This window comes from Microchirus variegatus (assembly GCF_963457635.1).
Source record: "Microchirus variegatus genome assembly, chromosome: 18".
Lineage (NCBI taxonomy): Eukaryota > Metazoa > Chordata > Actinopteri > Pleuronectiformes > Soleidae > Microchirus > Microchirus variegatus.
Genome location: NC_139819.1, coordinates 6,494,432 through 6,510,053, shown reverse-complemented (window position 1 = coordinate 6,510,053; position 15,622 = coordinate 6,494,432). Strand labels below are relative to the sequence as shown.

General features: G+C 38.4%; 1 protein-coding gene across 1 annotated transcript; it reads left to right on the top strand.

Annotated features, from left to right (window-relative positions):
- The first annotated feature begins 2,593 nt into the window (after positions 1 to 2,593).
- On the top strand, positions 2,594 to 12,595 carry pik3ip1 (phosphoinositide-3-kinase interacting protein 1). The gene is made up of 6 exons (XM_083904979.1): positions 2,594 to 2,877; positions 3,003 to 3,131; positions 4,504 to 4,620; positions 5,988 to 6,170; positions 7,246 to 7,324; positions 11,544 to 12,595. Exons 1-6 carry the CDS (start codon positions 2,766 to 2,768, stop codon positions 11,764 to 11,766), a joined length of 843 nt encoding a protein of 280 aa, XP_083761105.1. The 5' UTR covers positions 2,594 to 2,765; the 3' UTR covers positions 11,767 to 12,595.
- Positions 12,596 to 15,622: the final 3,027 nt, after the last annotated feature.

The window sequence follows — 15,622 nt, the reverse complement described above, 5'->3', positions numbered from 1 at the left end:
CAACACAACAAGACATGATCTGATTATAAACATCTGCTGCAGGGACACATGATAACTCTAAGACAAATAAGTCCTTAACTAATTTCCATAGTTTAATCGACTTATAAGTCATTTAAAGGCCCTACACTCTACTTCAAACTGGTGACCTTTTTGCTGTGAGGCAACAAAGCTAGCCACTTCACCACTGTGTGGCCTGAGAGTAAAAACAAGCAAGTTTAAAAAAACAACAACACAGGAAGTTCAAATATTTAGTAGTTTGACAGTTTTTTTTAAAAGCGTGATTTAAAAAAATCATGGTTTGTTCATTTGTGGTTTTGCCTAGTGCATGCTGGGAAAACGCCTCTGCCCTCTTTAACGCTGAATGAGCAGAGAGGGAAGCGGACAGATGCTGTGTGTTTGCTCTAGTAATTACCTGAAAACTGGGTAAGCATCTGTTTGAAAAGTGTCTCAGAGAACATTGGCCCGAGTCACGCGCTGGCTGCCCTCGTTACCCGTCGGCCAACAATGACACAACGGCTCTCTGTGTACACACACACACACACACACACACACACACACGCGCACACAAATAGACTTCATGAGCCTGTGTAGCTCCACCACCTGACGAGGAGCAGAAGAAAAAAAAATACAGGCCACACAGGGATTGAGAGGAAGTCTGGGAAAGAAGAGGACAGAGGACGGAGTTTGGACAGAAGCACAAAGCATTTTAGAGCCAGATAAGACGACGACGACTCCAGACCGTCCTGGATCAGGATTATAAATGGAAAGATATGACTCAGTGTGTTTTAAAATGAAAAGCAGAGCAGCTATTTATGGACGGCACTGGAGAAGGCACAAAGTGTGGAGACACTGCTGGATAAGGACATTTAAGGACAAAAAAAAAAAAGTAGAAAGTTGCATCTGAAATTGTAGAAGTACTGTTGTGTTTTTAGTGTGTATTTAAACCTGTATTCATATTTTTGTGAGGGCCATTTTTTTTTTTTTAGTTCAACAAGGTCATTTTGGGAAGTGGGAAGACTTGGGGTTAAGCATGTAGTTGTGATGGTTATGTAAGGGAACAATCATATATAATATAATAAGATAAATGATGCAGGTCCCATATGGTTCATCTAAGGTAAACACAGGTGGGGCCACCATGAAAACCATGGACAAACCTGTTTGGGACCCATTCTATCAGCCTGAATTTAACCCTTATGGGTCCACATGTAGGATTATAGTGGACTGAGTTATTAGTCGGGATGAAGCCCATATATCGGTCTGATACTGGTCAAAATCCCTGCACCGTATATTGGATTATACCACGTTTCACTTTGCACAGATTGTAAAAATGTAAATAAAAATCAGATTCAACAAACATTTTTAGCTGAGTCATGTTTTGTGGGTTGTTTATTTCCTTGTTTTGGAAGAAGAATATTTGTCTATCGCGCCGCGGGCTAATTTTGTACATTTTGTGACACGATGAACGCGAGTTGTCGTATTTTAAACAGAAGTAACGGACGGCTTTTCTTTTGATTCCGATAACTTCTGGAGTTCGTCATGCGAAGGTATCGCTGGAAGTGGCTCTCATCCATAAGTTGTTAGCTTGTTCTCTGCAGATGTTTTCCACAAGCGATAAAGCAGGGGTCTCGAACTCAAATGACCTGGGGGCCAATGCGCATCTGTTGTGGTCAAGAGGGGCCCACAAAAAGTGGGGGAAAAAAACAACTGTTCACACTATCACATGTATACTTAATAATACTATTTATGATGCAATATTATTGTATTAATATCAAAAACAGACATTTATTTTAAATTACATACATAATAGTGTGGACAACTGTAATAAAAATTCGTACCAGGAGCCGTTTTCGGCCACTGCCATTCGTGGCACGGGCCCTAACAAGCGTATTTATATATGTAAGTGAATGTTGTATATGATATATGTAATAATGGGATAATTATGACCAAATGTCTTATTATTACTGTTATAAAAAAAAACATTATTATATTCTATCACCTCGCTGGCAGCTGTGCCTCAGCTACACACTGTGTTAAAAAGACGGTGAGGATGTCGGCCGTGTTTTCATTATAACATGATATTAAGATGGGGGGGCCGCATGTAATCGATTGGGGGGGGGGATAAAGTGTCGTACAGCTCCGAGTGTCCACACACGGAGTCTGGCCACGGGGCCAAGTACGTGGCGTCGTCCCGGAGAATGATTGGCCAGCGAGATTTTGTCGTCAGATGCGATGGACGCTGAAGAATTTGACACGCGTCTATCTCGCCAATTGCGTCTCGCGTACAGACTTTGCACGCGAACTTGTCGCGCGACAAGCGTATCGGCGATATCGGTCCGATTTACTCCTTTTAACCGATACGATATCGCATCGGTATCGGCAGATACTCGAGTTTGTCATATCGGTTTTGGTATCGGTCGTTATTAGCAGCAGTAGTGTTCTTCACAACTACAGAGGAAGAGTTGAGAGTGTGTGAAGACGGTGAGTGTTTAGGACCTTGAGGTTTGTGCTGCTCAGCTCCTCCTCCTGTTTCTCCTCCTCCTGTTTCTCCTCCTCTTGTTTCTCCTCCTTCCAGGAGCCTGTTTACCACGAAAGCTCGAGCTTCTCTCGACAAAAACAAGGGCAGTGAGTCCACGGAGAGGAGCAGTGTGTCTGACTGTCACTCAGCACAGGCTCTGCCGTCTTCGTAGCGAGTTTTTTACCTCGTCTTTTCTTCTTTTTTTTTCTTTTTGCTCGATATATTTGTTTTTTTTTACCTTGAAAGGACCATGTTGCTGTCGCCGAGTTGTGCGCGTCCGCTCTTTAAAACGCTCCTGTGGCTGCACGTTGTTTTTCTCAGCGTGGCGACGACGGTGGAGAGCAGCGATTCTTCTGCACAAGGTAAACGAAGTTCACTTTGCACACGTTTCACCACACTTATTATGCTCTATTGTGTTATTATTAATCATAATAATGATGTATTTTTGTTGTTTGCTTCACTGCTCATGTGTTGTTGTTGTTGTTAGACTGCATGAAGTCCAGTGGTGTGGACTACAGAGGGGAGCAGCACAGCTCCTCCTCAGGTCTGACCTGTCAGAACTGGACCAACACAACCAGAGACTATGACGTCCTGATCCATCCTGATTCACACACTGGTTAGTCATTATTTTCTCCATTAATCAACTACTTTGGTTGTTTGGTTCACTGAAATATGTCAGGAAATGTTTCCCAAACCTGGAAATGGTCTTTGTTTTTGATCCACAAACCAAAATGGGAGCGAATAAACCAGGAAATATTCACATTTAAGAAGCTTAAAAAGTTTAGAAAACTCTAAAACTGAATAATCATTGCAGCCATATTCAGATTTGATGTGTAATGTGTTTTCATGCAGAAAAGGATGAGATTAATGTGATCTGACTGATAATCAGAGCAGCTGATAAGTGTTATACCATAATATTATGATTTTTTTTTTTTAAGCCGACATGCCAATGTTGTTTATTTCCTTTCGTCTGATAAAATACAATGTAGTTTAAAAATAAACATATTCGCTTAACTTGAACACTCACGATCGGACTTTCTAATCTGTATTATGCGTTTTTATATATATATATATACGTTACGAATAGGGGTGAGGGGAAAATCGACAGGAATTTTAATCATCCACGATTCTGAATCGATTCATAAACTTCAAAAATCGATTTTTTTAGTTTCTATTTTGAAAAACCACACAAAACACCAGTTTGTGTTATTTGTGTACACTTTATTTTTGTAACTTCTGGTAAATAAAGGCAGCTAGCCTAAGCTTTTATTTATGCAAGTAATTTTTTTGTACAGTAAGTACAGTTTTTATTTGTTTTGAATGAATAAAAGTTAACTTTTGTCTTAGGTTTGCCTTTGTGTGATCACATGATCACATTATCTTATACAAACTGTATTGTTTTGATGCCATAGTTTGCCTTAACACACTATGCATTGTATCCATTTTTGAATCGAGAATCGCACGAATCAAATCGGTCAAATCGAGAATCGATTTTGATCGAATCGTGAGCCACCCAAAGATTCACATCCCTAATAACTAATAAGTTATATACTGATGTGTCGGCTGACCCAGTTTCAGATAAAAGACAAACACGGGCCCGTTTACACATTACCTCTGTTCAGGAGGTTTGTACAAGAGTGTTGTTACAAGATAACACTTTGACAGTGTGTGGTGACACAGATTATAATCACGCTATCATTTGAAACAAAGCAATCAATCCAGGAATGATATGAAGAGCTCAGACTTTAAGATGCCAGAGTTGAATGTCTTCTTCTTCTTCTTCTCTGCAGCAGCAGCAGCAGCTGTTGTTTCCTCTCTTTGTGCTCACGGCAGCCTGCTCATTGTGCTGTGATGAAGTCGCGTTAATGATTAATGAATCCAGTGGTTTAGAGTCTGTGACAGTCAGAGGAGAGGCCTGTGTGTTTCCATCAGGCGTCCGACACGCAGAGTAATGTTTTCTCCCCTATTTTTTTTTTTTTCTCTCATAGGTGTCGGAGATCACAATTACTGCAGAAACCCAGATTCCTCTCAGGGGCCCTGGTGCTACATTGTTGGCCCAGACCAGTCGGTCCAGAGACAGTTCTGTGCAATTGACGCATGCAAAGGTCAGTAAACGTGGCACAAAACAAGTTTGTGACATGTTTTTTTTTTGCAGAGAAACTGATAATTCAACATAAACAGGAGTGAAACGGCAGATTTTCCCCCAGAGGAACGTCCTGTGAGAACTTTTTTATTGGACTGCATTCTCTCAGCTGCTCATTATTTCAAAAAACTGGGCCACGCTTGGGAAAAATAACGAGCTGCGATTTGTGTAACTATGCAAATAATTCTTGATTACTCCGCACAAAAAGAGCTGGAATCTGAGGCCAAAAACAAATTAATTTTTTATTGACTTTATTCCAGTCCACAGCATAACTGTGTCATAGGTTAAACTACTTTAAGACGTCTTGTTTTTCCCTTTGCACCGCGTTTCCTCTTTGTTTGGCCCCGAGTCGCACACACAAAAACAAAGCCCTGCAGTCACATGGCAGAAAGTTCAGTTTCCAGAGAGGTGTTGACCGCACCCTGAAAACTGAGCTCATTGGCAGAGAGGACGTTTGGCAGCGTCTGTCTCTCTCTCCCCCTCCTCCAGAGACAGACGCTGACTGGCTGCTGGAGTTCATGACTTCACGCCTCTGAACACCAGCAGAGCTGCTCAACAACAACAACAAGCTCGTACGAAGGAAATGGAAAAAAACAACAGGAGTTAAAGACCGGAGACGTTTAGTCCTGCACAGGTCCTGCTTTGGAGAAGAGTCGAGCATGTAGCATTAGTATCTACACTATCATTTCCATGCATCTTATTTATTTTATAAATGGAACAGAAAATAAGATGTGAATAAGGGCTTTAGCTATTATTTTCATGACTTGTTTGATCTATAAAATGTCCAAAAAAAATTGGAAAAGTCTCCCAAACCTGGAAATTGTCTTTTTTATGTCCACAGACCAAACTTTATTCAGTTTTAATGATTTTTTTTGTTACATGAAGCAAAGAAACCTGAAAATATTCACTTTTAAGAAGCTGAAAAATCAAAAAGACTGTTTTGATTATTGAAGAAAGACTCAAAGTAGTTGACGATTAATCTGGAAATTGATTAATCGAATAATTGTTGCGGCCCTAATTTAAATAAGGTTCATCGATTCTTGGGTAGAAAACAAGGCTCTCCATAAGTTGTTCATAATAATTCACCCACATGATTAAAACAATTTGTAAATCAAGGTTTTTTTTTTCAATATTTACAAATATTTTCTAGAACCTTTATTTTTAATGACAATCAAGTCAAATACATGATATAACTGTTTAACACAGATATTAAAGGAAATATACAGATGTTTCCTTAAATATGTGTTCATTTGCTAATATCATTAATTTGTGTATTAAGTTTGTCATTTCCATGTGCGTAACTCTGGCATCGATTCGTTGTGTCTGTAGATGAAGCGTCTCCAGTGGTGCCAGCGGACACCGAAGTCCTCAAACCGACAGCGACGAGTTCTCCCGCGGAGATCGTCAAGTCAGGAGAGTCTGGTGGAGAAGTGGCTGCTGTGCAGCCTGTGGTGGGGATCAGCCAGAGAGTGCAGTCAGGATCCAAAAAGAAGAAGGACCTCGGCACAACCGGTATTGATTTATTTAAAAATATAGATATATTCTCCCATTTTACACAATGTTTCTTCTGGCACTCTGATATTGTCTTGTATAAATGTGAATAATGTGGTGGATGTACTGCAGGAAATGTCAGTTATTTGTGTCTGTATCATAGATTTCATATTGACCCAGATCCGTGCCACAGCTGCACCCTTGGTAAATTGCTGCGGTAATAGTACACAACTCCTTATATTGACATTGTGGCGGTGTATGTGTTTATAGATCACTTTAACACAGGCTTCACAAAATGCATTTTTTGACGTTCCTAGAGATTCCTAGAGATTATTGTGCAGAAGTCACAAAATAGACGAGCCAGGCGAACTTGGAACTGTGACCTATTTCCAAATTTCACAAATGAAATCCTAAAAATCCTAGTTTTTCATCAGATTGCCTCTAGATTGTGCCGAAAAAACCCTAACATAAGGCTATATTGCACGTTCTTATAGCCTTAGTAATAGAAAACATAAAAATGTCCAGAGTTGCAGTTAGTAACAACACCATGTCAGTTTTTGAAACTGGAAATTCACACGGTCTCTTTCAACTAGGGCTGCAGCTATCGAATATTTTTGTAATCGAGTATTCAACCAATTATTTTTCGATTAATCGAGGATGAAAAACAAAAAAATTTAAATCTGATTAATCGAGGAATAGTCGGTAGAATACTCGAATACAAAAAGATTCGATAGCTGCAGCCCTAGTAAGCTATGTTAAATCTGTTTCACTCTCCATCTCCGCCATCGTGCCAGCTGAAATTCGGATGTGCGTCTGCTAAAACGGTCCCTGTAGAACAATAATTTACGTCATCTGTTTTTCTCTAAACGGTAACATCGATTACAACTGTTGAAAAAAAAAAAGCCCTGAAACCAGTGATTGAGACATCAGCTTCTCCGAAAAATGCGTCGCCCCCTGTTGGCCAACTGTTGCTTCCGTCCTCCTTCTTTCCTGTGCTTCACTTTACAAAACAGGAAGTAGAAATGTGTTTTTTGTGATTTTTAGAATTATTCGCTGATCTATATCTAATATTTCACATCCTCCTGGTGTTTTCCAGGCTACGTCCTCGGCGTACTCATGATGGCGGTCATCATAGTCCTTGGAGTCGGCATCACGTTGGGCTACTTCTACAAGAGGTCAGTGTGTGGGTCATTTCTGCCACTAGGGGTCTCCCTATTAAAACAACAATAATAACAACGATGCTAGGAGGAAGCAGCGTGTTGTCACGGGAATTGTAGTCTTCTTGTTTTGTTTGGTAGCTGAGTGAAAAAATACACAAAACAGTAGACGGTAGTAATGAATATATCCAATAGGTTTTTGTGCTGGAATTTACAACACAAACGGGTCAATTTAAATTATGTCATTAAAAGGCAACCAAAAACACCTTAAATTATTAGGAAAAATAGAGTATGAGAACAACACTGATGACTGTGGAGCTCTTGAATGATTTGAGGTGAAAAGGGCTCATTTTAAGGTTCCCTAAGGGGGAAATTATTGTCAATTATAGTCAATTATAGTCAATTCAAAGCTTTTAAAGCCACCTGACACCCGTTTACCACGATTGTGTTGGGTTTTTTATTATGCATTTCCTAGCAAACGGGAATATTTTTTTACTGGCATCAATTTGATATTTTTAAGTAAAGTAGTGTAATAAATAGCATCCAGCCCCCGTTACCTAGTTTTAGATTGATTTTAAAAGTGTTGGAAATGTTTTAGGTAATGTATGCATAGCCGTATTTGTTTTTTTTTTGATATTTTGATGAAGAACTGTTTCATATTATGTTTTTAAAGTTCAGTATTTAAAAGGATTTTATGAAACAGGGCCTGGGTTATTTTACCGAGCGATGAACTGTAATAACGTTGCGATCTAAATGATGATTCCGCACACAGAGGTCGTTTCTGTGTTTTTCCACTGGCACGTGACGTGTCGCTGTGAATGTAAATTACATCATCGCATGCATGATGAAAGTCTCTTGAGTTAAAGGCTCTGTTAATCAGCTGTTTTCCACAACGATGCTGCTTTTACAACAGCCCAGACCCAGAAGTGGGTTATTTTGTGCGTTCTTTCACTTTTTATGTTTGACTTATTGTCAAAAGAGGATAGATGAGGGTCTGAATCTCTGTAAAAAGTGTGAAAATGGCCTCAGAGATGAGTCTCATTCAGATCACACGTCTCCCTGTATTCATTTTTCTATTTTTAGGAGGTGATTCAGGAGCAGCATAATGTTATATCAGAAGGTTTAGACCTGGTCTCAGCACAGAGACCCCCCCCCCCCCCCAGAAATGTGATAGTGTACATGTGCTTACTTACATGACCATATTCTGCGATCCCCCCCCCCCCCCACACACCGAGCCAGGAGGAGTGGCTGTAGATCACTGTATTCGCCTCTTTAAAACTTAACGAGAGTTCAGTGCACACAGAGACTCACATACACTCACACGTTCTCTCGTAAGAATCAGCAGGAAACTTTTAAATGAACAGAATCCTGAAGAATCCCTGCACTGCCAGGCATCTATTATTTCTTCCTAATTTCACTTGTACAGATGAAACAAAACAAGATTTGGTGCTGTTTACTTAGCCTTTTGTGTGCTTTCAGACACATTATGTGTCACCGTTGCTCCAGACCTGTTTCCAGTCGTCATGTGAAGCTCAGCTTAATTCTTGCTGGTTCTTGCCATGCGTGTGTGTGTGCAGACATGTGCAGAGTGTGTGTCTGCAGGGCATTTTTTACTCTTGCTTCGTTTTCACACAAAGTCAAAGTGACTCAAACTCTGTCTTTGTTCCACTTTTGTGCAAAGTTCTAAAAACAAGCAATGAAATACGATATTGTGAAATAAAAGCAGTAAGACGTGTGAAATAAAGTGAGTAAAGACAGTGCTGAGCTGAGGATGTTTGGTCTTAAAGGAACAGTGTGTAAAATTAAGCAACATTTTTTGGGGGGAAGTTGCAGCTGAATATCCCTCCCTTCACTTCCAAGTAACTTTGTAACTTTCAGTCAGCGTCAAACTGAAAAGATGTCTAGTTTGTCCATTGTGGACGGCTCCCAGCTCCTGATATGAATATAAAAATCTCATTCTTGATTAAGGAAGAAAGAAAAACACTTCATACGATCAAAAAAATTATTAATTGTCCGAATGTAAACAATGTAACCTAGTTTTTTTTTACACACTTTAGCTTTAAAAGTCTTAAGTCTGTGTCTCATTTAGGCGGAAAACTTAGCATAATCGTGTTTGTATAAATGAATATCAACCTTTATAGAGGAAGTCCTGTTTCTACAGCAGTGGACGAACCAGACAGAGCACATGTTTCTGTTTTTTTATGACAACAACATCCTTTCTGCAAATGTGAAGGCCACTGTTGTTCTCTGACATTCATGGGAAAAGGGTGGATTTGTTTCAGTCTGCAGTTCCGCCATCAGACGTCACATTTTCTTACACAACTGACCTAAAAAAGATTGCTTTTTAAAAAATGTTTCCTGGCTCTGTGTTGCTCTCTCTGTCAGACAGCAGATTTTCTTTTTATAATAATAATAATAATTAAAACAAGCTTTCTGGATTTTTCCAGCTTCTTTAATGTGAATATTTTCTGGTCTCATTGCTCCGTTTGACACAGAAATCATTCAGCTCATTTCCAGGTTTTGGACGTTTTATGGACCCGACAAATACTCAAATAATCGAGAAAATAGATTAATTATTGATGAAAACAATTGTTAGTCAACCTCTCCCATGTGTGAAGAGGCCGTGGTGATGTCCAGTTCTCTTGCAGTCTCTGCAGTCGGCTGATAGCAGGAGGTGTTTTGAGTACAACGGCCTGTTTTGGCTACACATCAGTAGAAAGTGGCCTCACGCTGTTTCTCATCACCGTGTTTGCCTTGGAGCAGATAAAACCTGCTGCCAGCTTGTCACTGCTCTGTCGCCCTTTTTCACCATCTGCCTCTTGACTTTGTCACAGACAAGGTTATAACAGACTCTGTTGTTATTATAACCTTGCTGCCTGAATGCCACTATCGCAGTTTTTACGCATGTTAACGAAAGAAATAATAACTAGGACCGCTCGTAGGACTTGCAGAGATGTTTCATGTTGTTCTGTTTACGTTAAAGCTTTCAAAAAGTGGAATCTTAAAGGAGTTTTCCTGCCATTTTAACATCAATTTTGTCGGAGCGCTGAGGCCACACCTTTTGACCTAGAGAAAATCCTGTGATAACTTTTAATTATTAACTTGTCTACAATATATTGACCGAGTTTAACTCGGCTACCTCAAACGTGGTAGGAGGAGTTTGTTCAAATGCTAGCCATTTTGGTTTTTCCAAAATGTCCGACTTCTGTGTGGGCGGAGCTAATGGAAGTACATTAGAAATTAGTATGGAATCATGAGAGCGACAAGTGAACCAAGTTTGGTTAAAATGGGAACAGCCATGTACGAAAAAATCCCAAATTTAGCATTTAACGCAATTTTGGCCACTTTCCCTCACGTCAAAAAATCATCAAGAAACTTTGGAGTAAGCCTGATACACTCACCAAATTTTGTCCAGATCCATTGATTTTGTCTGACCATGACCTGACTTCTGGGGGGGGGGGCGCTATAGAGGTTAGGAGTTAGTGCCCTATGCCACGATCGTATGTTTTCGTATGTTCAAGAGTTTTTATGTACGCTAACCCTCTCAAAAATGAGTACTTTGGACACATTATTTAGGACCTTTGACAAATTTTGGACGACATACTAACCTATGAGTTTTTTGTCAAATGTTGGACAATTTTTTGTTGTGACTTTTTTTGACAAATTTTGGAAAACATTTTTTGACAAATTTTGGAAAACATTTTTTGACAAATTTTGGAAAACATTTTTTGACAAATTTTGGAAAACATTTTTTGACAAATTTTGGAAAACATTTTTTGACAAATTTTGGAGAACATTTTTTGAAAAATTTTGGAAAACATTTTTTGAAAAATTTTGGAAAACATTTTTTGAAAAATTTTGGAACACATTTTTTGACAAGTTTTGGAATTTTTTTTTTGTCAAATTTAGAAAAAAATGTTTTTGTCAAATTTCCGACGACATACTACCCTATTACTTTTTTGTCAAATTTATGACTTTTTTGTCAAATTTTTGACTTTTTTTTGTCAAATCTCCGACAACATACTAATGTATGCCTTTTTTCACATTTTGGACAAAAAATTTGGACAACATTTTCAAAATTGCATGACTTTCAATGTCGGAGAAAACTAATAATCTCTTCATGCCAGGAGCCAGTACCATCACGTCCCACTAGGGGGGGGTCATGGCCCACACTTTGGGAGTCACTGTTCCACACAGTTGTGTTCACGGCTCGTCTCCTCTCTCTCTGTGTCTTTAGGGGTCGGGACTTGAAGAAGCAGCACGACCAGCGAGTGCACGAGCGCGAGATGCAGAGGATTACGCTGCCCCTCTCCGCCTTCTCCAACCCGACGTGCGAGCTCATCGACGAGAACACCATCGTCATCACGGCAGAGCACGACGCCACGCCGGCGCAGGAGGCGGCCGCGGAGGGCGGCGCTGACCCCCTCATGGGTCAACACAACGGCACCCCCGGAGCGTGAGTTTACGGCACTGCGTTGACGATGTTTGTGTGGACCAAAAACGAAGAAACACTCCACCATCTCCACAGTTTTTCTCCTTATTTTTTTTTTTTTGCCTTTTTCCTGAGTAACCTCTGTTTTGAAAAAGAAAAGGAGAAAGGGAGACAGAGACGTTTTCACTCCAAAGACTTGAACTGAATGCTGTGTCCTTTCCGTCCCACTTTATAAGGTGCAAGGCACAAAAAAGATAAAGGGGACGCACGGAGGACACCGTCTTTAAAACCATCAAGGGTAACAACGTGTGGATAACGAAGAAGAAATTGTCTTTAATATTCATATTTGTAACACTTGATGGGCCAAGAATATAAAAGCCATGGGCTGCCCCTTTAAGTCTTTAAATACCAGTATGTATATTGAGTGTGATGTCCAGTCAGGTGGACGTTGATGATGTAAGTGTTAAAGACAAAATGTGTGTGTGATGTTTCGGGGGGGGGAGGGGAACCGAGTGGAGCTGGTGTTCTCCACAGGTTTGGTTACATGGTCTTCATTTGTATTGAGCCACAGGCACAGACTAAAAATATCAAATAAAATGTTAGTCTTTATTTGTCTTTGAGACAAACCAGAGACGTGGATTAGTGTTAAAAAAAAAAAACATCCTCTGACACGGGATAAGGTTAAAACAGGCTCATGAGAGACGAAGACAAGGCCTTTAATTCAGACATTGCCTTAGCATGATCCCTCTGAATGTATTTTTATTTTCTTCCCCTCAGATTATTGTTGTTCTATATTTTCTCTTTATACTTGACTGACAGGCCAATAATGTTGAGATATATATATATATATATATATATATATATATATATATATATATATATATATATATATATATAAAAGCATGACAGAGGTCACTGAAAGAGGGGTTTTGTCTCTTTTCGTCCACAGGTTAAGGAGTGACAGGAAACACACGAGTAAGAGACAGTCGTTAGTCCTCAGGACACACACACATAAAAAAAAAATCACTGCCACAAAGACGAGATAGTTGAGATCAGACAAAGAAAAAAGCCCTTAAATGTTGTCTTAGCAGAGCAGCACTGTGTGTTTGTGTGTGTATATTTTTGAGGACATTTTGGTCTGGGGCCCCCACAGTTTTAAGGGGCTTTTTCAGGGTTAGAATTGGGTTTAGGTTAGGGTTAGTTTAAGGCACTTAGTTGTGAGGGTAAGGGACGAGGGAACGCATTAGTCCTCACGATGACATAAACACAAGTGTGTGTGTGTGTGTGTGTGTGTGTGTGTGTGCGTGTGTGTGTGTGTGTGTGTGTGTTGAAGAAGCCTGGTGTTTAAATGAGACTCTGACACTGACTCGTGCACTTGAAGCTTCAGGGTGGTGACGTGGACTCGACCGGAGTCACAGAAGTCCAAAAGTTTGGCGTTTTGACGTTCATTCAAAAAACATGTTTGCATGAATGCAAATCCTGTCGTGTGTTTGTATACAGGAAATTCACTCCTCAAAGAAGAAGAAGTCTGGTTGAGTTAATCCATCACTCCCCATGATGATGTTTTCTGTGATTATTGCTGGATCCATCGTCTTTGTTCACTGCTGCTCAGTGATGTCACCTGTGTAACATGAGTGTGTGTGTGTGTGTGTGTGTGTGTGCCCGCTGCCTGTTACTGTTACTGTGTCATTCTATTCTTCATATTATATGCATTGATTCACAATTCAGCATTTGAATTTAGGACTTGTATTTGTATGACTGTGGATTTTCACTGCTGAGACTAAAATAAAAAAACAAACACAGATGTTATGTCTGATGATGTCATCTGTATATTTACTGTCACTCGAGGAGCAAAACTCGTTTTTTTTCAAAAAATTGTCACATTTTGGACCACATAGTATAGTATGACGTACTACAAAGTTGACAGATTTTGGACGACATAGTATAGTATGTAGTTTTTGTCAAATTTTGGATCAAAATCTTTTTTTTTCTAAATATTGTCACATTTTGGACGACATAGTATAGTATGTCGTTTTTGTCAAATTTTGGACCAACATTTTTTCTTCAAAAAATGGTCACATTTTGGATTACATAGTATAATATCATGTACTACATAGTATAGTATGACGTTTTTGTCAAGTTTTGGACCAAATTGATTTTTCAGAAAAACTTACAGATTTTGGACGACATAGTATAATATCATGTACTACATAGAATAGTATGACGTTTTTGTCAAGTTTTGGACCAAATTGATTTTTCAGAAAAATTTACACATTTTGGACGACATAGTATAGTATGTCGTTTTTGTCAAATTTTGGATCAACTTTCTTTTTCAAAAAATTGTCACATTTTGGACGACATAGTATAATATCATGTACTACATAGAATAGTATGACGTTTCTGTCAAGTTTTGGACCAAATTGATTTTTCAGAAAAATTTACAGATTTTGGACGACATACTATAGTAGGTTGTTTTTGTCAAATTTTGGACCAACTTTTTTTTTCAAAAAATGGTCACATTTTGGACGACATAGTATAGGATGACGTTTTTGTCAAGTTTTGGACCAAAAAAATGTTTATCAAAAAAATCATTAGATTTTGGACGACATAGTATAGTATGACGTACTACAAAGTATAGTGTGAAGTTTTTGTCAAGTTTTGGACCAAAAAAATGTTTATCAAAAAAATCATTAGATTTTGGACGACATAGTATAGTATGACGTACTACATAGTATAGTGTGAAGTTTTTGTCAAGTTTTGGACCACAAAACAGTTTTTCAAAAAAAGTTGACAGATTTTGGACGACATAGTATAGTATGACGTTTTTGTCAAGTTTTGGACCAAATTGATTTTTCAAAAAAATTGTCAGATTTTGGACGACATAGTATAGTATGTTGTTTTTGTCAAATTTTGGACCAACTTTTTTTTTCAAAAAATGGTCACATTTTGGACGACATAGTATAGGATGACGTTTTTGTCAAGTTTTGGACCAAAAAAATGTTTATCAAAAAAAATCATCAGATTTTGGACGACATAGTATAGTATGACGTTTTTGTCAAATTTTGGACCAATTTTTTTTTTCAAAAAATGCTCACATTTTGGACGACATAGTATAGTATGACGAACTACATAGTATAGTGTGAAGTTTTTGTCAAGTTTTGGACCACAAAACAGTTTTTCAAAAAAAGTTGACAGAAAGGACTTCTTATCTTATTTTGGACGACATAGTATAGTATGTCGTTTTTGTCAAATTTTGGACCAACATTTTTTCTTCAAAAAATGGTCACATTTTGGACCACATAGTATAATATCATGTACTACATAGTATAGTGTGAAGTTTTTGTCAAGTTTTGGACCACAAAACAGTTTTTCAAAAAAAGTTGACAGATTTTGGACGACATAGTATATAGTATGTCGTTTTTGTCAAATTTTGGACCAACATTTTTTCTTCAAAAAATGGTCACATTTTGGATGACATAGTATAATATCATGTACTACATAGTATAGTATGACGTTTTTGTCAAGTTTTGGACCAAATTGATTTTTCAAAGAAATTGTCAGATTTTGGACGACATAGTATAGTATGATGTTTTTGTCAAATTTTGGATCAAAATCATTTTTTTTCTAAATATTGTCACATTTTGGACGACATAGTATAATATCATGTACTACATAGTATAGTATGACGTTTGTCAAGTTTTGGACCAAATTGATTTTTCCAAAAAAGTTTACAGATTTTGGACGACATAGTATAATATGTCGTTTTTGTCAAATTTTGGACCAACTTTTTTTTTCAAAAAATGGTCACATTTTGGACGACATAGTATAGTATGACGTTTTTGTCAAATTTTGGACCAATTTTTTTTTTTTCAAAATGTAGTCAC